Source organism: Theropithecus gelada, chromosome 16 (assembly GCF_003255815.1).
Source record: "Theropithecus gelada isolate Dixy chromosome 16, Tgel_1.0, whole genome shotgun sequence".
Classification (NCBI taxonomy): domain Eukaryota; kingdom Metazoa; phylum Chordata; class Mammalia; order Primates; family Cercopithecidae; genus Theropithecus; species Theropithecus gelada.
In genome coordinates, this window is record NC_037684.1 from 54,155,926 (window position 1) to 54,180,856 (window position 24,931).

General features: G+C 54.7%; 1 protein-coding gene across 3 annotated transcripts in view; it reads left to right on the forward strand.

Moving 5' to 3' along the window:
- RPTOR (regulatory associated protein of MTOR complex 1) overlaps window positions 1-24,931 on the forward strand; it is a 416,763-nt gene that overhangs the window by 331,454 nt on the left and 60,378 nt on the right. For 2 of the 3 annotated variants that reach the window (XM_025362539.1, XM_025362541.1), the window contains 7 exons: window positions 3,758-3,832; window positions 6,815-6,880; window positions 7,176-7,367; window positions 8,399-8,539; window positions 16,190-16,307; window positions 17,207-17,347; window positions 18,471-18,629. In XM_025362539.1, the coding sequence (XP_025218324.1) occupies window positions 3,758-3,832; window positions 6,815-6,880; window positions 7,176-7,367; window positions 8,399-8,539; window positions 16,190-16,307; window positions 17,207-17,347; window positions 18,471-18,629 (892 nt within the window). The remainder of the gene's footprint in view (window positions 1-3,757; window positions 3,833-6,814; window positions 6,881-7,175; window positions 7,368-8,398; window positions 8,540-16,189; window positions 16,308-17,206; window positions 17,348-18,470; window positions 18,630-24,931) is intronic. The other variant, XM_025362540.1, reaches the window with a different exon arrangement.

Sequence of the window (24,931 nt, forward strand, 5' to 3'; positions counted from 1 at the left end):
GAACCATGGCCCCGTAGCTCTGTGATTGTCTCTGTGTTCACATCAGGACGTGAGTGGTAGGGTGTTCGCATGAAATTGCTCAGAGCTTGGCTCATCATCCTGCCTCTTTAAGCCTTCTCCGTCAGGCATGGTGGTCTGTTAGCCTGGGCGTAATTCTTGTGTTCCTGCTTCTCCATAAAATAATCCTTAAAAACTTTGTTAAGGAGAATAAAGGGAGGGTCTCTTCCCATGACATCTTTTGCCAGAATATTCAGAGGAAGAAAGCCCGCCCTGGCCTTACGGGTGCACCTTGCAGAAGGCAGGGCCTTGGTCAGGGGCTCCTCCTGGTCTCTGCCCCATTGTCGTATCTGTTTGCAAACCACATCTTTAGTTGCTCCAACAATGAATACATGCTTGCATCTTCCCACTTTGTGTTTGCTCTTCCCTTCCTCGCCTCCCTTTTCCGCATTAAAAAATATATAAATTCCTGAAATCGTGACACATAGAAGAATCAAAATTGGCTTCAATGTGTGGTGAGGAAAGGGGGCTTGCTCAGAAAAAAAAAATTCATACTCTTGCTCTTTCCTCTGCACCTGCTTTCTACTCTGGCCTTAACATGTCACCACCATAGTTTGATCTGGAGAAAATGAGCACAGCAAGATGGAGCCTGTTGAGAAGGTGGCTTTGGCAGATTCGTGCTGCCAGCACCGTGCCGTTCTTCTGAGCCCCTAGTCTCTGCTGGGTCTTCCCACCAAGCCCGTGCCACGCAGGGTGTGTGTGTCGCCTGCTGGCTGCCATTCTGCATGTGTGTAGTTTCAAGTCTTATTTCCTCTTCTGTGTAACAAGGCCCTTGGTCCAAGTGTGCTTGTAATTTGGGCTAGTGAGCAGCAGCCGAGAGAGTCCACCCCAGTCTCCTTAGCCAGTGAAGCGGGAGCTCCCAGGTTCCTGCCTGCGGGGAGGGTGGGGGCGGTTTGAGTTAGTGAAAATCTGTGTATTAAACCGATATGTAAATGACCCCTGCCGAGCGCTGAAAATGAAGGTATGAAAAGGCATCATCATCCATGGTTCCCACCTGGCACGATGACCATCTCAAAACAGAGATCTGGTAGTATACACCACGTAGTTGCCGGACTCTGAAACAGAGATCTGGTAGTATATGCCACAGAGTTGCCAGACTCCGACACAGAGATCTGGTAGTATATGCCACAGAGTTGCCAGACTCCGACACAGAGATCTGGTAGTATACACCGCAGAGTTGCCAGACTCCGACAAAGAGATCTGGTAGTATACGCCGCAGAGTTGCCAGACTCTGATACCGAGGGCACATCTAAGTTCTCCCACCCTGATTTCATGCCTGAAATTCAGAATTAGTAAGATTTGAGTCAGTGATGCTTCGTTACATGCTCACGAGACATGTTTGAGGAGCTTCACTGTGAATGCATGGGCTTCGATTTGACTTGTGAAACCTCTGGTTAAAACAAAGGAATGTGCCTTCATTCTCAGAACCAGGTGCTTTTTCTGCTGCCCTGGCCCTCTGGGCTGAGTCTTTACATGGACAGCGGTCGATGTGTCTCAGTTTATTTGTCAAAACCTCCAGCTAAAGCCAGTTGTTGCTTGAAAACTGCCTGCTTAATTGGCCTCCTCAGCTCGGGGGAGCAGCTTGCAATCTGAGGCTGGCACCCGGCTCCCTGACCACCCGCTCCCCATCACACTCAGCTCTCATTCCAGCAGCCCAGCCCATAACCTGCCTCATCAGTGTATTGATGTGAGGCAGAAACACCTCATTATAAGAGCACCCCTGAGAAATAGCAGGGTCAGGGGCTTCTGGGCTGTATAACCAACGGATTCCCTCTGCAAAATCACTCTGCCTCAGTGGGAAAGGGCCAGCCGTGCAGGGCTGCACTGGAGAGTCGTTCTTTTCTTGATCCTCAGACAACCAGTTCTTAAAATTTCGGTCCTCCGTCCTTGGATGGCCTTCGTCCTCTGGAGAGGAGCATGCTGGGAGCCGGCGGAACACACGCCTCACTCTGTGAATGCAATGTCTGTCACTGATCAGTCTCTAGGTATTGATCCTAGAAACCCATGCTCTGTGGGTCCCTCTCCAAGAAACACAGCGTCCACGATTTGTACATTGCACTACAGTTTCAGACTGCTTTCACATGTGTGGTTTCATCTCTGATTCCACGACCTGAGCACAGATTTTTTTTTTTTTTTTTTGTGAGATGTAGTCTTGCTCTGTCGCCCAGGCTGGAATGCAGTGGTGCAGTCTCTGCTCACTACAACCTCCACCTCCCGGGTTCCAGCAATTCTCCTGCCTCAGCCTCCTGAGTAGCTGGGACTACAGGTGCATGCCACCACACCCGGCTAATTTTTGTATTTTTTAGTAGAGACAGGGTTGCACCATATTGGCCAGGCTGGTCTCAAACTCCTGACCTCATGATCCGCCTGCCTCAGCCTCCCAAAGTGCTGGGATTATAGACATGAGCCTCTGTGCTCAGCTGGGTGCAAATACCCAGTGCTCGGCACCCAGTAGGCCCTCACAACTGTGGCGAGCCATGGCCACATGGCTGTGATTGTGCTGACAGCACACAGTAGGTCCTCACAACTGTGACAAGCCACGGCCACGTGATTGTGCTGACAACACACAGTAGGCCCTCACAACTGTGACGAGCCATGGCTCTGTGATTGTGTTGACAGCACACAGTAGGCCCTCGTGGTTGTGACGAGCCATGGCCGTGTGATTGTGCTGACAGCACACAGTAGGCCTTTATGACTGTGACGAGCCATGGCAGCGTGACTGCGATTGTGCTGACAGCACACAGTAGGTCCTCACGACTGTGGTGAGCCATGGCCGTGAGGCTGCGATTGTGCTGGCAGCACACAGTAGGTCCTCACAAGTGTGGTGCACCATGGCCGCGAGACTGCGATTGTGCTGGCAGCACACAGTAGGTCCTCACGAGTGTGGTGAGCCATGGCCGTGAGGCTGCGATTGTGCTGGCAGCACACAGTAGGTCCTCATGACTGTGGCAAGTCATGGCCGTGAGGCTGTGATTGTGCTGGCAGCACACAGTAGGTCCTCATGAGTGTGGCAAGCCGTGGCCGCAAGGCTGCGAGTGTGCTGGTAGCACACAGTAGGTCCTCACGACTGTGGCGAGCCATGGCCGTGTGTCTGTGATTGTGTGGACAGGCACAGAATGGCCTGAAGCGTGGGAAGGTCCCCTGCCTGACAGCGGCTTTAGCACCAGGAAACCTCCCACCTGGGGCCTGCCTGTGAAGGTGAGTCGGGCCAGTGGAAAGCGCCTGCTCAAGTGGAACTGCACACAAACCACTGGGAGCTACTGCCTCACACACGATTGCTTTTCAGCATTTTGTAAGTCCAAGCAAACCCCCAAGAAAAGCTTGAGCGGGGCCGGGTCTGCACCAACAGGCTGGGTCCGCGTGAGTGCTGGTTGGATGTGCTCCAGTGTGGAGGGCAGAGGGAGAGAGTGGGCCGCCTGGAGAGGAGTGGGGTGCAGTCAGGGGCTGCAGGACGCTCCCCAGCAGGCACCCCGGCGGTGTGAAAGAAGTCTGGGAGCTGCTTTCCTCTGGGCGTTTGTGGGATCCCTCCCCTTAGCCAAGGCGCCACTGCAGCTGTTTTTCAAATGAAAACTGGGCTTGAGAGGAGGAAATAATTGAGGTCTAAGAAGTCCATGCCCTCATTTGTTCATGCACAACGAGAAGCTTGAGGCATCTGCGGGACGCTGCACTCACTGCCTCTCCTCTGTCTCTTTCTCTGCAGTCGTGCCAGGCAGACCTCGTGAAGGACAACGGCCACAAGTACTTCCTGTCGGTCCTGGCGGACCCCTACATGCCAGTAAGGACTGGGCAGCACCCTCTCCATGGGCTTGGGACTCAGCACTCGCCTCTGCCCACATGTTGCACTGTGGTGGGGCCTTTTGACGGGGGCTACAGGAGGAAGGTCAAGGGTCACAGCAGGGGCCACGTCCGCGGGGTCAGCAACTGCTTCACTTTAGACACGGCCCTTTGCTCAGCACCATGAGTGCAGCTGTTGTTTCGTGTCTGTCTCTAAATAACAGCGCAGTTAACCCAGACACATGGATTGTTTTGGTTTATTTTAGTCTGTTTTCACTGGCACTTTGCAAAATAGTCAAATCCACTCTCCCTGCTGTCCACTGCGTTAGACTAGCAAGCGCTCGCACATCTCTAATGTAATGGTTCCGGCACCTAGGAAGGTCTTGGAACACAACAAGATATCAAAGCACCTCGTTTCAGGAAGGAAGGGAGAAAGGAAAGGAAGGAAAGAAGGTTGTTCGAAAGTTTACATTTTCAGTATATTTTATTGTATTAAATTGTTTAAAAATTAGTAATTCATGAATAGGGTATATAGTTATTCTGTAAATGTTTCATAATGTTTTATTTCTAGCTCCCAGGTTAGTAATGAGAACAAAATAGATATATCCTAAATAATTCTTTACCATAACTTAATATTGCCAGAATATTTAAGTATATTAGCTAGTTTACACAGTAGTAGGTGGCTTTGGCTGTATAAAGGAACTTTTGTATGTAATTTCACCCCCTAGTTGGTTTTCTAAGCTAAATGATTTTTTAAAACACAGAAAACAAACAGGACTGTTTTCCAAAAGGTAAATAGTACATGCGCTTTGTGTTGTATTGAAACATCATCACAGGCAGTTAAAGTTTATACTTTATGTCAGTTTTGGAAACCATCACTTCCCATTCTTAAGAATAAGGAAGAAAGCAAATCCCACATGAAGAAGCGAGGAAGAATGCCCACTGGCGACTTGGGCACGAGAGTGAGCTAAGCTCACAAGATGGCCCCACCTCAGCCACCAGCCTGTGGAATTTTTGAGGAGACAGCCATGTTTGAAAGAATGAAAAGGAGGCTGGGTGCGGTGGCTCATGCCTGTAATCCCAGCACTTTGGGAGGCCAAGGCTGGTGGACTGCTTGAGCTCAGGAGTTCGAGACCAGCCTGAGCAACATGGTGAAACCCCGTCTCTACCAAAACTACAAAAAATTAGCCGGGTGTTGTGGCACACGCCTGTGGTCTCGGCTACTCAGGATGCTGAAGTGGGAGGATCGCCTGAGCCCAGGGACGTCAAGGCTGCAATGAGCTGTGATTGTACAGCTGCACTCCAGCCTGAACAACAGAGTGAGACCCTGTCTCCACTAAGTAAATAAATAATACAAATATTCTTAAATGACTAACTGGAAAGAATTTGGTGTGATTCTGTCAAACCGTCAACCATTGTTTTGTTTCTTCAGCGCTTTGTGCCTGTTACGAGAAAATATTCAGAGCTTCCTACTCATCCTCAGAAATGATTGATTTTTCTAAACTCATAAGCAGATCTGAAAAAACAAATCGAAGCTGTAAAAAAGAAAAGACATGCACTGTTATTGAAAACTCGGGAGATGAATTAAATCACAGAACAGCCAGCCAAGAAGAGGGTTCGTGAAGGAGCCACCTGGAGCGCTGTCCGTGAAGCTGAGCGAGGAGATATGAAAGCCGGGCTAAGAGCTGGGCTGGGAATGCTCACCATGTAGCCAGCATGGTTCAGAACGAGAGAGGAGAGTAAGTGGAGAAGCAGTTTTTGATTAGATAGTGGCTGTGAATTTTCCAGATTTGAAGAAAGGAGAGTTCCAATTTTAAACGCAGGATGAATCCTGAGAAGGTTAAAGAGAAACAAATTCATACACAGGCACATCGTAATGAAAACAGCAAATATCAAAGGCATAAAGACAAACCTTAAAAGTTCCCAGAACAAACGTTGTCAGCAAAGGAGGAAACAGCGCTGGCCCTGACAGCAGACCTCTCATCAGCAGCGGCTCTCGGCAGGGGACAGGGAGCCCTCGGCGTGAGAGGAAAGCAGCCGTGGTCGGGTCACCCGCACCCAGCTCAGTCACCACTCAGGAATGGGGGTGCAGTAAGCAGCATTCAGAAACCAACAGTTTACTCCTTCCGAACCCCACAGACGATGGCTAGAAAGACCGCATGTCAGCGAGGAGGAAACAGAACCAGGAGGGAAAAGCAAGATGTAGGACACAGCAAAAAGCCAAGAAGTTGGCAAACGTGTTGGCACATCTAAAGCTTTGCACAAATGAAGAATACTCATGGCGAATTAGAGGGTCAAACAAGAGGAGGAATTGGTACCTTGGGAGCCCTGCAATAATCCAAGATTATTGGATTATTGGTCTAGCGTAGGACGCACTAGACCGTGCGGTGTGCACGTAAAAAACTAAGGCACCACTAAAAACTTACAAATAGACTCTGGTTTCCAGGTCAGCAAAGGCACAGAGGGCAGAAGAGAATGAAAATGAGTCACAGTAGAAGAGCAGAAAGGAGAAAACAGTGAAACACAGTTAGAGGGCTGCCTCCGTGCCTTTGCTGCCAAAGCCCCTGATTGCAGGACCGTGTGCTCACAGAGTGCTGGACAGGCTGGGGAGGTGAGGTCCGGGTGCTTCATACCGACAGCCATGGCTGGCCTGTGGGAGGTGAGGTCCGGGTGCTTCATACCCACAGCCATGGCTGGCCTGTGACAGACGAGGCAGCCACCAGGTCTGTGCCCGTCCTGCAGTGTTAGGCCTTCCAAGGAGTAGTCTCTTCACTCTGGGAGGGGAGCCCAGAACTCTCAGGCCTTTGAAAATGGCTTTTCATTTTTGTAGAGTCCACTCAAAATCCAGCAGTAAAGCTGGCTCTCGTTACTTTAATTATGCGCCACGCATATCGTGAAGATTCAGAAAGGATCACGCTGTTGTGCTTTGGGAATGAGAGTTTCCATTGAGGGGAGACAACCGAGACTGGCTTTTGTTTTCCAGGCCGAACACAGGACCATGACGGCTTTCATTCTCGCCGTGATTGTCAACAGCTATAACACGGGGCAGGTGAGCACCCCAGCCACCCCCAGCCCCCAGAGCCCACCCTTGACGTTGCAGAGGAGCTGGGCCCACTGGGAAACGTGGTGCCACGTGGGGGCGAAGGGGTGTCCAGCAGAGGCTCGGGCCCTTCGTCTAGCCAGCCATTTGCAGGGTGAATATGAATCAGGAATTTACAATGGGGAAAATTGAGCATATCAAGGCCTCCCGAGAACGGGTGGCCGCCACCGTCCCGCACAGGCACCCACCACGTGCCCACCATTGGCAGGCAGAGGCCCACCTGTCTGTGGTTCTACCTCTGCAGGAAGCCTGCCTTCAGGGAAACCTCATTGCCATCTGCCTGGAGCAGCTCAACGACCCGCACCCCTTGCTGCGCCAGTGGGTGGCCATCTGCCTCGGCAGGATCTGGCAGAACTTCGACTCGGCGAGGTGGTGCGGCGTGAGGGACAGCGCTCACGAGAAGCTCTACAGCCTCCTGTCCGACCCCATTCCCGAGGTGAGTCCGGCGGGGCTCAGAGCCCAGTCCTCCTGGCTGCCGACTGCGGGAGCTCCCGGGAGGAGGCAGAGGTCTGCTCGCGTGCAGGTGTGGCCGGCCCATGTCCGGGAACTTCAGGGCTGCGCACTAACAAGAGTAGGACCGTGGAACCTTGGTGAGAGGAGAGCCATGCCCCTGGGGACTTTGCACCCGGGCCCAGAGTGCACTCCCGGGGACAGTGGCACAGCTGCAAGCGGGGGTCCCGGAGGGCGCCTCAGAGGCAGGGGTCACGTGCTCACTCTCTGGGTGCCGCTCTGTGTCCAAGGCAAGGACTACTAGATCTCCACTTTACGGGGAAGGAGACAGGCCAGTGGCTTGTGCCTGGTGCAGCTGGGGAAGGTGCGGGGCGCCGCCCACAGAATGGCCGCAGGCTGGAACTCTGGGAGTTGCACGCACCATTGCCTTCACTCTTCACTTCGCCCTGGCCTATGCAGGGTACAGGGTGTTGCTCATTTTTAGAGCTGAGGAAGCAGGTCAGGGACCATGACTTCTCCCCAGGACCACATGGTGTCGGAGGCAGGGGCTAAGCCGGGGTCCCCGAACCCCAGGACCACATGGTGTCGCTCCCCTGGCTGAGCCCTGTGTGCTTGGTGCACTCCGGGACCCCCACGCCCCTCTGCCTCCAGGAGTGCCTACACCTTCCCCTCTTTCCACCCTCCCACCCTCTGTGGCCCCTCCCAGCCCCCTCCTCTAACTCCTGCCTCATTCGTCAGCACATTCCCTGGCGCCTGGTTTGGTCTTTCGGTTCCCGGGGCAATGCAGCTCCCACCTCTGCAGCCTGGCCGTCCGGCCCTGGAGCTGGGCGGCTGCCCCTGCTGCCCCCCACCTCCTTCCCCGTTGCCTCTCTGGCAGTGCAAGGAGAGCCTGGGGCCTGGAGAGCTGTTCAGCAAGCACCTGTGGGGTTGGATTCACCTGCACACAGCCCTGGCAGAAAGGCAGGCTGCAGCATAGCCCAGCGTGGGACGTGCGTGTGACCCCCTGCTGCCTTGCAGGTCCGCTGCGCGGCGGTCTTCGCCCTTGGCACGTTCGTGGGCAACTCTGCAGAGAGGACGGACCACTCCACCACCATCGACCACAACGTGGCCATGATGCTGGCCCAGCTGGTCAGCGACGGGAGCCCCATGGTCCGGAAGGTGCGTGAACCCCCAGCCCGGCAGCAGCAGGGCGCCCAGGCCAGACCCCGCGACACCTGGGGCCAAGCCCGCGTGGCCCTGACCGCAGCAGGGAGCACTCAGTTTCCACTGTGTATCATTTCGAGAGCAGATCTTTACATGTTTCATTCTCTCCAAAATGCGTTTCTTTACCAGACACCCGTGTGTTTGCTTCATGTAAAGGCGTTTAGTAGGTCGCGCCTCCCGGCAGCTTGTGTAGTAATCTCGTTCCTGCCTGGGAGCAACACACACAGGCACCACTGCGGTTCCAAAGAGACGCAGCCGCCCACAGGTGGCGGGAAGGTTTGTGTACTGGGTCCCCCCACACCCCCCGTATGTCAGCAACTGAACAAAACAGTTTTTTTGGTTTGGTTTGGTTTGGTTTGGTTTGGTTTGGTTTGTTTTTTTGAGATGGAGTCTTGCTCTGTCGCCCAGGCTGGAGTGCAGTGGCGCAATCTCGGCTCACTGCAAGCTCCACCTCCCGGGTTCACGCCATTCTCCTGCCTCAGCCTCCTGAGTAGCTGGGACGACAGGCACCGCCACCACGCCCAGCTAATTTTTTGTATTTTTAGTAGAGACGGGGTTTCACCGTGTTAGCCAGGATGGTCTCGATCTCCTGATCTCCTGATCCGCCCGCCTCGACTTCCCAAGTGCTGGGATTACAGGCGTGAGTGGCCGTGCCCGGCCAAAACAGTTTTATAAACTTGAAAACTTACTCACCTGTTTAAATGTAGAAACATCACTGATGATTGTCCAAGGTTTCACACCCCTAGAAAAAGTTGGTTCCACACACCCTCAAATTCCCCCACCCACCCCAGCGCAAAAGGGGCGTTTAGGAAGACACTGGTTTCCCGATCTCCTTTGCTGGTGAGATCGAAGGCTGCTCTTGCAGAGAACTCATCCGACAGCCGGAGCTCAGAGCTGCTTTCTGGGCGGGGAGTCTGTGTCTCCCCTCGCGCGTTCCTATGCAGGCTGTGTGTGAGTCTCTCTTGGAGATGGGCTCTATCAGGAGACGGGCCGTGGACCAGGGGCTGGGGATTGTTTGTTGGGAGGGCAGATGCCGCTGCTTTACTTGGGAGGGACGTGATCCGGCCAGGTTGCCCTCAGACAGACGAAGCGTGGAGAGGCACGTTCTATCGTGTGTTCCCTTCTAGAATTAGCCCAAGTCATTAGGATGCTACATTTTCTACTGAAATCTTGAAAATATGAAGTGAGATTCTGGCGAGCCTTTTCTGTTGGTTCTGACTTTGTTATCTTCACGTTCTCCTCATGGCCGGGTTTCTGAACCCGGCTTCTCTCAGCCCCTGCCAAATTCTTTTTCCCAAATCAAATCACCTTTGGTGGACATCACTGATCAAAGCAGCAAATCAACGGTTTGTCTGTTAAAATTCTTTTTAAAGTAAGGAAAGCTTTGTTTCTTCTTTACAAAAACAATGTGAAAATAGAGAGGACGTTAGCTGTGAGGCGTTCCCCAAGAACCATCTTGTGGCTGGCTGTCCGTCCTGGGTTGTGTCCCGTGGTGTGGTCCTGGCTGCTGGGGCACTGAGATGAAGCTCACCGTCCACTGGGAGTGGTTCGGCATTCACTCGCCTGCACGGCCACCTGCTGAACCTGCATCCTGGAGATGTGGCCTGCGAGGACACCATGGGGTTCAGAGGAAGTGCTGCCGACCGGGAAACAGCTGTCTCGGGGACGCTGGGCAGGGCGTGTGGAGGGAGATGACAGCCCCTGCCCTCCAGGAGCATGCAGTCTAATCAAAGAGACAGATACAGATACAGTCATTACACCAGAGCCTTGTGGAGAAGTGCTGCCTGGAGTGCTCTGGAGCTCCTGAGAGCTGGGCCTGTGCTTGCATCTGAGCGGGAAGGGGGTAGGCAGAGGCTTTTGTGGAGGGGCAGCTCTTACCTGGTTATGGAGGGTGAGTCATACGTCACCCAGGAGGGGCTGGATAAGTGGGAGGAGCGTGTGCGGAGGCCTAAGCATGGGGAAGATGGAGAGGCTCAGGGCCACCCCTCTTCTGAGTGGCCAGAGGCTCAGGTGTGGGGAAGATGGAGGGGCTCAGGGCCACCTTCTTTCCATGTGGCCGGACCATTGAGCAGGCAGGAGGGGCAGTGGGGTGAGGCTGAAGTCAGGAGCTGTGAGTGCCAGGCTCCAGCTGTCAAGAATGTGCCTTCAATAAGTGATCTATTCTTACAAATCTAACAGGGTTCACTCTTGCAGCAAATATTTTTCTGGTGTCTGCCCCGCGCTGGGTACCACATCAGGCACTTGAGATGCTTCCCGGCTTCAGGGGGTTTGTGTTCTAGCAGGAGAAGCAGCAAACAGAGCTGATACCCTCAGCTGGCAGGGTGATGTCTGGAGGGAGGAAGGGTATTGAGGAGTCAGAGAAAGACACCATCACTCACGTGTGACCAGGAGGCCTCCCCAAGCAGGCTGCACTGGCACGCAGACTCGGGGAGTGCACTGACTCTGAGGGGGTGCACTGACTCTGGGGACGGTGCCGACAGGGGCTGTGCCAACTCCAGGGGTGCACTGACTCTGGGGTGTGCCGACTCAGAGGGTGCACCGAATCGGGTGCGCCGACTCAGGGTGCACCGACTCCAGGGGTGCACCGACTCTGGGGTGTGCCGACTCAGGGTGCATGGACTGTGGGGTGTGCTAACTCGGGGGGTGCACCAACTTGGGGGGTGTGCCGACTCGAGGGGTGCGCCAATTCAGGGGGTGCACCGACTCCAGGGGTGCACTGACTCTGGGGTGTGCCGACTCTGGGGGTTCACAGACTGTGGGGTGTGCCAACTCAGGGGGTGCACTGACTCGGGGGGTGCACCGACTCTGGGGTGTGCCGACTCGGGGGGGTGTGCTGACTCGGGGTGTGCCGACTCAGAGGGTGCGCCGACTCTGGGGTGTGCCGACTCGGGGAGTGGCCGACTCAGGGGGTGCACCAGCTCCGGGGGTGCGCCTCCGTCCTCGTCATGGAGTCCTGCCACACCACAGCTGGTTTTCTCTCCTGTTTGCCAGCCGCCATGAGTGGGAACGGTGCTCTGCAGGGGACTTGGGCACAGGCACAAGCAGCAAGGAGCCTGGCAGGTATGGAGCCGGCCCCCTTCTCGCGGCCTCTCCTCAGGGCCTGTCCTGAGCCCGCTGTGGGGCTGGGGTCGGGGAGCCGGCCTGGCTGAGCAGCTCCTGCCGCCCTCCGGGGCGGGAGGGAGGACGGTGTCACTGCTGCTCTTCCATAGAAGTAATGTGTACTGGATACCAAAAAGGTGACAGCCACCCTCCTTTTTAATAGTAATATAAGCGTCCTCTCCTGTGTGGGGTGACCGTGACAGCCACCCTCCTTTTTAATAATAATATAAGTGTCCTCTCCTGTGTGGGGTGACCATGACAGCCACCCTCCTTTTTGATAGTAATGGAAGCGTCCTCTCCTGTGTGGGGTGACCGTGACAGCCAAGTAGGTTTTGTTTGTCTTGTTTTTTTTTTTTTTTTTTTGAGACGGAGTCTTGCTCTGTCGCCCAGGCTGGAGTGCAGTGGCCGGATCTCAGCTCACTGCAAGCTCCGCCTCCCGGGTTTACGCCATTCTCCTGCCTCAGCCTCCCAAGTAGCTGGGACTACAGGTGCCCACCACCTCGCCCGGCTAGTTTTTCGTATTTTTTTTTAGTAGAGACGGGGTTTCACCGTGTTAGCCAGGATGGTCTCGATCTCCTGACCTCGTGATCCGCCTGTCTCGGCCTCCCAAAGTTTGTTTGTCTTGTTTAATGAGCTTACTTGACAAAATTTAAAAGTCAGCAAATTCAGCTTAGCCCCCAAATTATTTTGAACTTCAGCTTGTCTGTGAAGCACAAAACCTGCTGTCAGCAGCCACCCCTCCCTCGCCAAGAAGGGCCAGGCCAGGAGTGTGGGGCTAGATCCCCCAGTGTCACCCCAGCCTCTGCGGGGCAGGGCTGGGCAGGAGCCGCACACAGGGACGGGCCCAGCAGGGCTTGGATCAGGGCTTACTCCCTGTCATGGCCTCAGGAGGAAATAGGGACTATTTGGATACTATTTTATTTTATTTGTTTTATTTTATTTTGAAACAGAGTCTCTGTCACCCGGATTGGAATACAGTGGCACAATCTCGGCTCACTGCAACCTCTGCCTCCCGGGCTCAAGCGATCCTCCCACCTCAGCCTCCTGAGTAGCTGGGACCACAGGCGTGTGCCACCATACTGGGCTAATTTTTTTCTTTTTTGTAGAGATGGGGTCTCGCTGTGTTGCCCAGGCTGGCCTCAAATTCCTGGGCTCACGGGATCCACTCTGTAATCCCAGGCCTTGGCCTCCCAGGATGCTTCCCAGGACGCTGCTCGAGCCTGCCGTGGTCACAGGAGCTGAGTTTTATGATGCCTGAGCACAGGTCACAAGACAAATATTAGCCACCCGGTGCCATGTTGTTGGAAATGTGGAGTGGGTGGCCCTCAGGGCAGGTGGGCAAGGGGCAGAGGCTAGGTGGGCCGGCAGCCCATGATCAGTCCAGCTGTGTCAACACCGGGAGGTGCGTGGGTCCCCAGCGGGGCAGGGCATGTGCCCAAGCAAGATGTCCTTGAGTCCTGGCACCAGTTCACAGTTAGAAAGTAACCCAAGGCCGGGCGCGGTGGCTCAAGCCTGTAATCCCAGCACTTTGGGAGGCCGAGACGGGCGGATCACGAGGTCAGGAGATCAAGACCATCCTGGCTAACACAGTGAAACCCCGTCTCTACTAAAAATACAAAAACTTAGCCGGGCGAGGTGGCAGGCGCCTGTAGTCCCAGCTACTCGGGAGGCTGAGGCAGGAGAATGGCGTGAACCCGGGAGGCAGAGCTTGCAGTGAGCTGAGATCCGGCCACTGCACTCCAGCCTGGGTGACAGAGCGAGACTCCGTCTCAAAAAAAAAAAAAAAAAAAAAGAAAGTAACCCATGTGTTACAGACTTCGCCCCTGCAGGGAGGGCTGCACTCACCCAGAACACACTTGTCAGGCACGTGCTGCGTGCTGGGCCGGCTTGGGCCTCAGTGAGCCCGCAGGGCACTAACCCTAGCTCTTCTCTCAAGAAAGTGTCCCTGCAGCTGGGGGAGGGGCTGGGTATGAGGGTGGTAGGCCGGGGTGGCAGCTGAGCAGAGCTAGTATGGATGGGGCTGGGGGCATAGGGATGCCTTGCCACAGGGAGGGGCCCAGAGCAGGGGGCATACCCATCAGAGGGCGTGGGTACAAGAGGCCAGGAGGGCAGTGGGGCAGGTGGCCCAGCCACGCACAAGCCTTGTTGTTCACGATCAGCGGCCTGGAGGGGTTTGGAGGCAGGACCTCGCCTTTGTCTGCCCAGATCAGAAGGGCCGCTCGCCCAGCTGCAGGGATGGTGCAGGGAGGAAGAGACGCGCACTTTGAACGCAGAGCTCGCAGCACTTGCTCGCAGGTGGAGAGGGTAGAGAAAAGAGGAAGACAGGGAGCCCCGGGGGTTTGGGTCTGAGCAACAGAAGAGTAGACTTGCTCCTCGCTGAAGGGGCCAGCCGTGAAGGAGCAGGTTCCAGGAGCACGCATGGACTCCGAAGGTGGGGAGCCGACAGGAAGGGCTGAGCTAACAGGTGAAAGTGTGAGTCCAGGTGAAGCTGCCCCTTCGAGGGAGGCTGCTCAGCCCCAGCCAGGGATCAGGAGGACAGACAATGGCTCTGACAAGCGACCGGTCAGAGGACCTTGGAAAGCTGGTCAGTGTGGAGCCCATGGCCGTCTGTGTGCTGCTGGGGAGCCCCCAGGAGGAAGGGGTCATGTGGCAACACCAGCCAAGATCATCTTGCAAAAGCTGAGAGAGAAGGGAGCTCCCACACCCCTGGCTGAGCCCCTCTGCCACACCCTCTGATGGGTTCTGCACGAATATCCCAAAGAAGGCCGGTCCGTGTGTGTCTTGCTGTCAGAGCCCAGCTCCATTCAGGAAGGGCAGGAAGGGTCTGACGCAAAGGAGAACTCTTTGCTGTGTGCCAGGCAGCAGCCTCCAGAGCAAGGCCCACTGTCTGCAGCAGGATGTGCGGCTCCGAGCGAGGCCCCCGTATGCAGCAGGATGTGTGTTCGGGAGTGAGTGCTCTCTGGATGTTCCCCTTGAATAATGGACGTGGCCCCTGTTGACCTCCCCTGAATCGAAAGGCCCACCACCTCGGTGCACGTTAATCCATGCCAGGGCCCAGCTCTGGCTTTTCTCACCTGATGTCAGAAGGAAAGGGAAAAAATCGGTACTTTCTGAAGACAGGTGCAGCCTTGATCTTCTCTGGAAGGGGCCCAGTTCGCTTTGTCGGAGGCCCCATCTGGGCAGCGCCTCACTCCTCTTGCACAGGGAAAGCAGCGGGGGTTCTGTGGTTTGTCCGGGAGCCTGGGACAGTGGCTTAGGCAGTTGGAGATGAGCACCAGAACCCGGGTGTGGGCCATGGCGGTGAAGACGCACACTGGGCCACGGCCCTTGGTGCCCAGCAGGGCGGGAGGGGCAAGTGGAGGATGATGCCACTCGCTGAGCAGTGCGAGACTTGCAGTTCCATGGGCACAAATCAAGAGGGCGCTGCAGGCTGAATGGAAAGTAGACGGTGCCCACAGTTCACAGGCCAGGGAGAGTTTGGGGTGCAGGTGAAGAGCCGGCAGCTGGACAGCCAGCCTGGAGCTGGGAGAGTGAGGGGCCAGCATCAGGGAAACCATAAAGCACGACAGGAGGAAGCCCAGGGCGTGTAAAGCTGGGGTGGGAGAGTGCGTGGACAGAGAGCGTGTAGACGGAGAGTGGGCGGCCACGAGAAGACCCTGGTCCCTGGTGGGCGCCCATCCAGAGCCCGCTCATCCTGCCGCTGCGGAGACAGGAGCATCACGCAACAAGCAAGGGGTCCTCTCGCAGCACTTGGCTTTCTGCTAAGAATCCATCTTTTTTCTTTGTAGAAGAAAAAAGGCAGAGAAAGTTGTCGTAGGGAAAAAAGCATTCCTTCTGTTTTTTAAACCTACATCCCCCTTCTGTTTCCCAGTGACTTCTAGGATCTCCAGCTGTTCCTGTCACAGCACTGAACCGTCCTAAAACAGAGGCAAATTGTGTCTGTTTCCCTGGACCAAGGCATTTGGGCCTAAAGATGATGTTTTAGTTCCACAACTTTTCCCATTCCCTCTTAGGGACTAGAAACGTCTTCCAGTAAAAGTTTCACGTGTGTTGAAAAGAGTAGGCTTCAGCTTGTCCGCTGCGCTCGGCCCTGGGGTGCTCAGATTCAGAAAGGCCGCCAGCCGTCGAGTGTGATCTAAAGCGGCGTTTTCAGCCGGGGTCCCAGTGGTGACCGTAAGCGAGAGGCTGTGAGGCCTCCTACCTTTCCCCGTCTGGAGTCCTGTGACTCACCGTGTCCTTATGAGACCCCCATGCGGTCGTGCACATCTAGCGGTGGTGAGGATCCTGGCAGGCGTTCTGGGCTTCCCCCGTGAGCCGGTGGCCTGCCATCTCCACAGCACTGCTGTTCAAGGCTTCTGGGTTCGAAAAGGGATGGTCCCTTTTTCTGACGCCGACAGCACGCTTTTGTCTTAACCTTTCTTTTCTGTGGGTGACTCACGTCTCACTGCTGCCCTCAGTCATCTTCCGGCCCCAGTGAGTGTTATTGTCCCGTCTCCCTCTCGGCAGGAGCTGGTGGTGGCTCTGAGTCATCTCGTGGTTCAGTACGAAAGCAATTTCTGCACCGTGGCCCTGCAGTTCATAGAAGAGGAGAAGAACTACCCCTTGCCTTCTCCAGCGACCACAGGTACGGCGTCTCCTGTGAACCCGCTGAGCACCTGGCCTGGCGGTTCTAGTGCAGGCCCGGCCCAGTCTCAGGACTGCTGGCCGCTTGCTGACTCTCGCAGAGTCTAAGCTCAGGTTTCCCAGATGCCTCCGCAAGGGGTCCCTGTGTTTCACATCTTTTTAGGCACCTGTCAGATTCGAAAGGACAGGAAAGAGGGCCACACTGACCCTCTCACATTTTTCCTTTCTTTTTACCCTTTTTGGAAATTAAACTCACAGAAACCTTGCAGTATGACAAACTTCTGCAATAGGAGCTTTGCAGAAAAGCGCAGGGGCCGCCTTCCTGCCGTGAGTCATTTCATCACGCTGCTGTTGGCTCCGTGGCTCGGTGAGTCATGTCAGGAGTCCTTTCTCACACGTGTCGTTTTGACTGGAGAGTACAGTTCCTATCTCGTGGCTGCTGGCAGCCCCTCCCCTACCACACAGCCGTCTCTGCCATGCAGAGGCTTGTCATCAACAGTGAAGCCTCACTGCTTATAGGAAGCCCAGGAAGGGAGAAGGGTGAGCCAGACTGAGTGCGGCTGGTCATTGCTCTGCTGCGGCTTCCCGGGGAACAGCTCACGGCCCACGTCACCACGCACCTCGTGTGCACTTGGACAGGCCGCAGCCACCAGCCTCTCCCCGTTGTCTTTTGTAATTTAATATCCACAGAGCGGCAAGCGGTTGTCGTTTGTCCAGTGCCATCCCGCAGAGCCTCCGCTCACGTCTGAGTCTCCCTGAGCTGCGCAGCTCCTGCGTTCACATTCGTTCCAGCACAGGTAGCAGCTGCCGTCACCGAGTGTCCCAGCTGCTGAGTGTCAGAAGACACGCCGGCCTGCGCCTGGAAGCCCATCGTAACTTGTCTTTCTCCTTCTTTCCCAGAGGGAGGGAGTCTGACCCCGGTGCGAGACAGCCCGTGCACCCCCAGACTTCGTTCCGTGAGCTCCTACGGAAACATCCGTGCTGTCGCCACAGCCAGGAGCCTCAACAAATCTTTGCAGAACCTGAGCTTGACAGAGGAATGTAAGATCCTGGAAACTGGGTTCTTGGATTGGGAGAGATTGGGGTTGTATTTTCCAAAACTTTTTATCTGAGCGAGAATCACTCTGCCGCTGCCCCTTCTCTAAGTGCCTGCCCTGAAGTTGCATCTGGCAACATGGTGATGAGCCAGCTGTCCTCGTCTGGAGTCACCCTTCCAGACGTGAGCATGGCAAGGAGGCGTAGGCCAGTCCCCAGAACAGCCAGCGGGCGCGTTACCAGTGCAGAGCTCAATTGCAGTCGCAGGCAAAGCGGCGGCTCCTTGGAGGGCCGTGCCCTGCCCCAGTCTGTGGGTGTGGAGCTTGGTTCCCAGGGAGATCAGTGAGTTCCTGTGCCTATGTGTGCACCAGGGTGTGTGTGTGCCAGTGTGTGTGTTCCAGGGTGTGTGTGTACCAGGGTGTGTGTGTGCCAGTGTGTGTGTACCAGGGTGTGTGTGAGCCAGGGTGTGTGTGTGCACCGGGGTGTGTGTGCGCCAGGGTGTGTGTGTGTCAGGGTGTGTGTACCGGGTGTGTGTATGCCAGGGTGTGTGTGTGCCAGGGTGTGTGTACCAGGGTATATGTGTGCCAGGGTGTGTGTGNGTGTGTGTGTGCCAGGGTGTGTGTACCAGGGTATATGTGTGCCAGGGTGTGTGTGCGCCAGGGTGTGTGTATGCCAGGGTGTGTGTGTGCCAGGGTGTGTGTGTGCCAGGGTGTGTGTACCAGGGTGTGTTTACCAGGGTGTGTGCACGCCATGGTGTGTGTACCAGGGTGTACCAGGGTGTGTGTATGCCAGGGTGTGTATGCCAGGGTGTGTGTACCGGGGTGTGTTTACCAGGGTGTGTATGTACCAGGGTGTGTGTACCAGAGTGTGTGTACCAGGGTGTGTGTACCAGGGTATAATGTGCACCAGGGTGTGTGTACCAGAGTGTGTGTGTACCAGGGTGTGTGTGTACCAGGGTGTGTGCGCGCCAGGGTGTGTGTACCAGGGTGTGTATGTACCAGGGTGTGTTTGTGCCTGGGTGTGCTGAGCTTTATTTAGAAGAAAATACATATCTCAGTCATGCCATTAACTTTAAGACCAAAAGGAGGGTCCCGGGAGCACCCCACTGACCCCACTGTGTCTCGGGCAGCTGGCGGCGCGGTGGCGTTCTCCCCTGGAAACCTCAGCACCAGCAGCAGTGCCAGCAGTACCCTGGGCAGCCCCGAGAATGAGGAACACATCCTGTCCTTCGAGACCATCGACAAGATGCGCCGCGCCAGCTCCTACTCCTCCCTCAACTCCCTCATCGGTGAGTCCGCGTGCCCCTTTCTGCTTCCGAGGGGCCCCGAGGGTCTCCTCCCCACACAGAGCAGCACCAACCTGTGTCTGCATCAGGGCAGTGGGTGTCGAAGCTATCTGTTCAAAAGAAAGAATAAAAGTCAGCTGGACTGCGAGGAAGTGAGAATGTTTTGCTGGGGGAAGCGGGAAAGTTGAAATCACTGTTGTGATGGGATAGTATTTTACAGGCCGCTCCAGAGCAATGGGAGCTGGCTAGCTTGGCCGGGTGGGAAGGCTGCCAGAACCTTCCATCTTTCTTCCGTAGATGGATGAGCGTTCTTCATGGGTGCTGGACACCCTGGTGATGCAGGGCAGTGCTTCTCAACCGGGGCTGGGTTTGCCCGCAGGTGCAACTAGGGCACAGTAGGGATGCTCCTTGCCCTAGTGGGTGAGGCCAGGAAGCTGCTCACATCCTCTAGTGCCCAGATCGGCCCCCACACAGAGTGTCCGCAGTGAGAGGCGAAGGTCCCTGCAGTTGGGGCTGGGGGCTGTCGTCCCCGCCCTGCCCATCTGCGGAATCTCTACAGAACTTTCCCTCCATCCCAGCAGCTGGACGCAGCACTGCCTGGAAATGGAAATCTGATAGAAGGGTCAGATTCTTCTCTTGTTCTGCCATGGATGGTGTGTGCCTGGGTTCTATCACCAAGATTGCTGATGTAAAGCAGGAGAAGCAGGAATTCACTGTGTTTTCTTACTGTGTAGCTGTGTTCATCTTCACACTGCTGGTAACAGATTTAGGGCTTAACCAAACGAGCCTCCTCTCCTCTTGTTCTGACTATCCAGAATGGCTTACTGGCTTCAGTTGAATTTTTTTCATATTAGGAACATTTTAGCCATGTAAAAATTTACAGAGACTTGCGTGTGTGCGTGCATGTGTGTGTGTGTGTGTGTGTGTGTGTGTGTGTGTGTTGTATTCCCAGCTTAAGGAATTATAGAGGTCGAGCCCTAGAGCCCATCCCGGTTCCATTCCCTCTGGTGACGTTACCCTTTCCCTCTCTGGCCGTGAGCCCTGGCACATACGTGATACCCGCTTAGAGGCTTTTACCTCCTGTTGGCGCCGTCACTCAACGCGTGGCCTGCAAAACCCGTTTGTTTGGCTCTGACTTCAATCTGTATCTTTGGTGGTCATCTAGGTTTTGTTCCTTCACCTCTGCTGTCTGCCATGACTCCATTATCCATTCTCCTGTCGGGGCACTGTGAGGCTGGTTCTTCCTTTTTGTTCCTTTTTTTAATTAGCAAACTCAGAATTCAGCCCCTGCCACCATGGAGCCCCACGTCCGACACACCCCTCACTCGCTGCACCCAGCTCTGCTGGGCTCCAGCACTCGCGGCCCCCAGCCTGGGCTTCGGTGGGGAAGCTCTTCTCGGGCATATGGTACCGCTCCCCTCTCATTCAGAGCCCCCATCCGGCAGCACCTTCCGAGAAGCCTCCCCTGAATTTGTCCCTGAGCTGTCTGGGCTAGTGTGATGTTGTGAGGGTGGGTTTGAATTCTGTATTCCATTTCTTTAATGCTGATAGGATTATTTACACTCTCTATTTCTTCTTAAGCTAGCTTCAAAAACTTTTATTTTTCTAGGATTTTATTCAATCCAGCTAAGTATTCTCATTCTTTCCCTTGAGGCTGTCTGCAGTATTCTCATGAGTCTCTAATCTCTGCTGTCTCTTTATTGTTCTAGCTGCTCTGTCATTCCCAGTCTGCTGTCTCTTTAGATGTGCCCCCTTTTATTCTTATTGTTGTTTATTTGCCTTTTCCTCTTTTTATTGATGAATCCTCTAAGATATTTGTTCATTTCTTTAGTGTCTTCAAGTTCTAACTTAGGCTTTGTGAATTTACTGCATTATTTTATCTTTATTTTTCTATTCCAGTACTTTATTTTGTTTCCTTTCTTCTGTTTTTTCTAGGATCACCCTCTTGTCCTGTTTCAGTTCTCAAGTGCAAAATAAAAATAGCTCATTAACTTTGAGTTTTCCTTCCTTCCTAATGTGTGTGTTCAGGTCTGCGGGACCCCCGCCACCGCCGTCTTCCCCTGGCCCACTCCCCCCGCCGTCTCCCCACCCCGCCCGCTCCCCCAGCCATCTCGCTCCCCCTGCCGTTTGGCTCCCCCTGCCATCTCGCTCCCCCTGCCGTCTCGCTCCCCCTGCCGAGCTTTGATGATGGGCTTTTCACTTGCGTTCAGCTTCAAGCTCTCTTTCTACTTCCCTTGTGGTTCCCGGGGACGGCAGTCCAGCCACAATGACAGCAGCACATGGGAGCCTAAAGACCTGAAACAGACACAGGGCATCCGCCAAGGCAGTTCCCACTGGGCAAGCCTGTGGGTGTGCTCCCGGCTTTGGCCAGCTGCTGCCTTGAGCACCTCTGGATAGAATGAGTCCAGAGCTTGCACCATGCCCTCCAGGGTATGGAGAACTGAAAGGTTCACTACACAACAACCCAGACACACCAGCTTAGCCCAGACAGACCAACTTGTTAATTTTCATTGAGAAATAACGTTGCAGCTTTGGTTGTCTGCTAAAATATGCCAAGCACCCAGAAAGCACAGAGTTGACACTGTATATTAGAGTATAAATCGAGGTATTGCCAAGTCACCAATGAAATATATTCTAAAATCACTTGTAAGATGTTTGTTTTGAACTGGAATACACTTTTTAAATAGAATTGTTACATATAGTTATTAGGTTTCCAGGCTAGCCTACAAGTGTCTTTTAAAACCTGTCTGCAGAAATTCTACTTATAAATCTGCAATGAAAAAAGGTATTTTAAATATTTTTTTAAGTACTAGAAAATGTAAATTCATAGTATTCTGTTTTGATTATACCTTTCCCCTGGCCCCAGCCACAGCTCCTGTGAGTACCTCTCTAGCGCCTCCAGCAGGTTAGTTCATGCTCACCAAGGTCGAGGTGGTAGCTCTCTGCTGTCGCGTGTAGGTTAGAGCAGGAGTCTGCAGACTCTTCCTATGAAAGAGCTTTGCGGGTGGGACTGCCCCTTGGCACTTCCCCAGCACTGCCATTGTGGTGCAAAAGTAGCCAGAGACCACGTGTGAGTGAATGAACTTGGCCATGTTGCTATGTGACCGTGTGGACTGAAGTTTGAATTTTGCATAACTTCACATCACAAAATATTGTTCCTTTGATTTTTTTCAACCACCTAAAAAGTATAAGAACCATACACAGGCCATAGAAGAACAAGGCCGAGTTCAGCTCAGAGAGCCTGAGAGCAGAGCATGCCCTGCCCGCACCCCAGCCTGCAGGGACACTCCTCTGAGGACACTGCTGTGAGTCAGACAGAGGGCTTGAGACTCTTCCACATATTGGCCAGGTATTTTGAGCGTGCCCCCAACTGTGCACATTGGAGCACAAAAGTGCAGAACAGGCGAACCCAGTGCCACCTGTGTCGAAGGCGGTACCATCGGCTCTGGGCATCTCCTTCCCCTCCCTGCAGAAGCACGCGTCCTCCCTCTGCGGCCGCGGGGACCGGCGTTTACTCAGGTTGATTCCTGGCCAGGAGTCAGAGACTCCTCTTTGTGCCCCTACACATCCTTCTCTCGGCAGGGCATCTGTGGCCAGTCTCCTCCCCATCTTGCAGCCACCTGAGCCAGCAGCTTCTTTGGCCTGGTGGTCGCAGCTCCCTCCCAGGTCTCCCTGCTTCCACTGTGGCTCTCCTGGGCCGTGTGCTCACTGTGGCCTTCCTTTTTTTTTTTTTTTTTTTTTGAGACAGAGTTTTGCCCTTGTTGCCCCTGCCCTTGTCGCCCCGGCTGGAGTTTAATGGCGTGATCTCTGCTCACCGCAACCTCCACCTCCCAGATTCAAGCGATTCTCCTGCTTCAGCCTCCCAAGTAGCTGGGATTACAGGCACATGCCAACATACCTGGCTAATTTTGTATTTTTAGTAGAGACAAGGTTTCTCCATGTTGGTCAGGCTGGTCTGAACTTCCAACCTCAGGTGATCCGCCCGCCTCGGCCTCCCAAAGTGCTGGGATTACAGGCGTCAGCCACCACACCCGGCTGGCCTTCCTCTTTCACAGGAAGCTACAGCAGCATCACCCCTCGGTGCTCACCTGGTGACCGTCTGCCAAGGGCCTGGTCGCCCCACCGCCCTGCCCAGCCCGTGCTCTATGGCGTTCTCAGTTCACTCCCGTCCCTCCACTCACACGTATCTGGCCATCAAGTAAGAATCAAAATAAAAAGTTGCACCTGGCCTGCAAGCATGCAGAACTGCACCTTCTATTGGTCCAGGGAGCTCAAGCCAGGCGGTATAGCGCTGGGTCACCATGCCACCACTGAGAGCTTCTGTCTGCAGGTCCCCATGCCCACTGCACCTCCCTTTCCCCCTGGGCATTTTGGATACCACGTGGGCATCTCCCCTTCTGCTGGTGAAGGCTGCAGAAAGTTCACAGCTGTGGGGTTTCCAGGTGGCTTAACTCGCTGAGGCTGGTGTTTACTGTGCACGGGCCAGGCCTGAGGCCCTGGGTGCTGTCCACAGGCGAGAGGGACCGCGGGGACCCCGCCCAGCTCCTGTGTGAAACTTAGCTCTTGTCTGTGATGAGTAAATGCCGCTGTTATCCTCGGTACTAGTCTCGGTGGAGTACAGGGCGAAGAATCAGTGTCATCTGAGGGTCACCCAGACGGGAAGCACACGGCAGCCTGGGGCCAGGACAGGGGCTTGGCCTCCATGAGTCTTCTCCTCTGCCCCTTCTTTCTCTTCTGTCTTCTCGAAGGAGCTGGAGTCCCCATTCCACCATCCTTCCTACACAGTCTGATTCCTGACTTTTTTTTTTTTTACTGGAGAAGACTGAGTTTTATTCATGTGTCATTCAAATCTTAGGAAATTTGACAGGGAAGAGTTTCACAATGAGCTGGAGTTTAGGAAGGAGAGAAACAAAGTCGCCCCCGCAAAGCCAGCCTCATTCATATTCAGGAAGGTGTCGCTTACGCTACCTGGAAACCACCGTGCTTACCTAAGCGTTCAGAATTCATCACCTACACAGAACCCCATTACGCGCAGCACTTCCCTGTTTCCAGCCAATTTCTTTCATTTCAGCCAAAGAACTGCAATCTCTTGAGGCCCTTTCATTGAAGATTGCAGAGGCTTTCAGAACCATGGCAACCTGGAGCGTCCATGTCTCCCCATCTTTCCCGGCCCCCCAGAAGCCCCATCGCCAGCGCCCTCCCCACTCTGCCTTCCCCAGAGCACTTGCATTGTTGCACCCTCAGTCACGCGTTTCCCGTCTCCTCTGTGGCAGTGAAGCCCCTTGGCTGGTACTTGGCTTCCTTCGATCACTGATGGAGCCCAGGTTCCCGCCCCCAGCAGTGCCTGGCCCCTGGTGGGACAGGATAAATGTTTGTGAAACTAAATGGGAACCCAGGTCTCAGCACTGTCTCAGGTTCTAGAATCTTGTTTGATGTCTCCATCCTGCTTGTTTCTCACTCAGCCCTTCCTCTGACCTGACATCCACAAGAATCCCCTAAATCAATCCCTCCTGTTTCCAGTGCCCCCATCCCATCAGGCCTCATTGCCCTGGGTCTTGCTCTGTACAGACCACAAGTGGGCAGGCCCTCTCTCATGCCAGCTCCTCACTACCCTCCAGGTGAAGCCTTCATTAAAACCACATTTTCTGTAGAGGCCAAACCGTTGCCTGATATTCAAGGCCTTCCTTCAGCCCCCTCGCCCGCCATCTCAGCAGCAGCTGTTCCACTGCACCTGCCTGCAGCCCCTGGCCCAGCCCCTCTGCCGTCTGTGCAGCTCAGAATCTCAGCAGCAGCTGTTCCACTGCACCTGCCTGCAGCACCCTGTCTGGCCCCTGGCCCAGCCCCTCTGCCGTCTGTGCAGCTCAGAGCCAGGTGGTCTTGCTGGGAGGTTCCCTGACCCAGCACATCAAAGCAAGATGTCACCATTGTTACCACCACAGTCCTATAAAGTTGTTTCTTGCTAACGCATGGACATGTGGACACAGGCCTCACCTGTCCCGGCCCCCAGCCCATGCGTTTGCCCTCTGCACTCATCTGTGTTCCTGACGCCCACGAGGGGCTGTGGAGCTGCTCAGGACAGAAGGATGGCTAGAGAGGGTCTGTGGCCTGTGTCCACACGTCCTGGGACCCAGCCTGAGGTGCCCTCCTCACCCCCAGACACCCATGCATGTGGCCCCACAGCACGTCACCCCCACGCTCGTCCATCCAGCCCCGGCTGCCAGCTAGAGTGCAGTCCCATGGGGGACCATGCTGCCATGTGCTCCACCCGCCTTCCCTCCCGAAACCCTGCGTCACAGCCAGAGTCC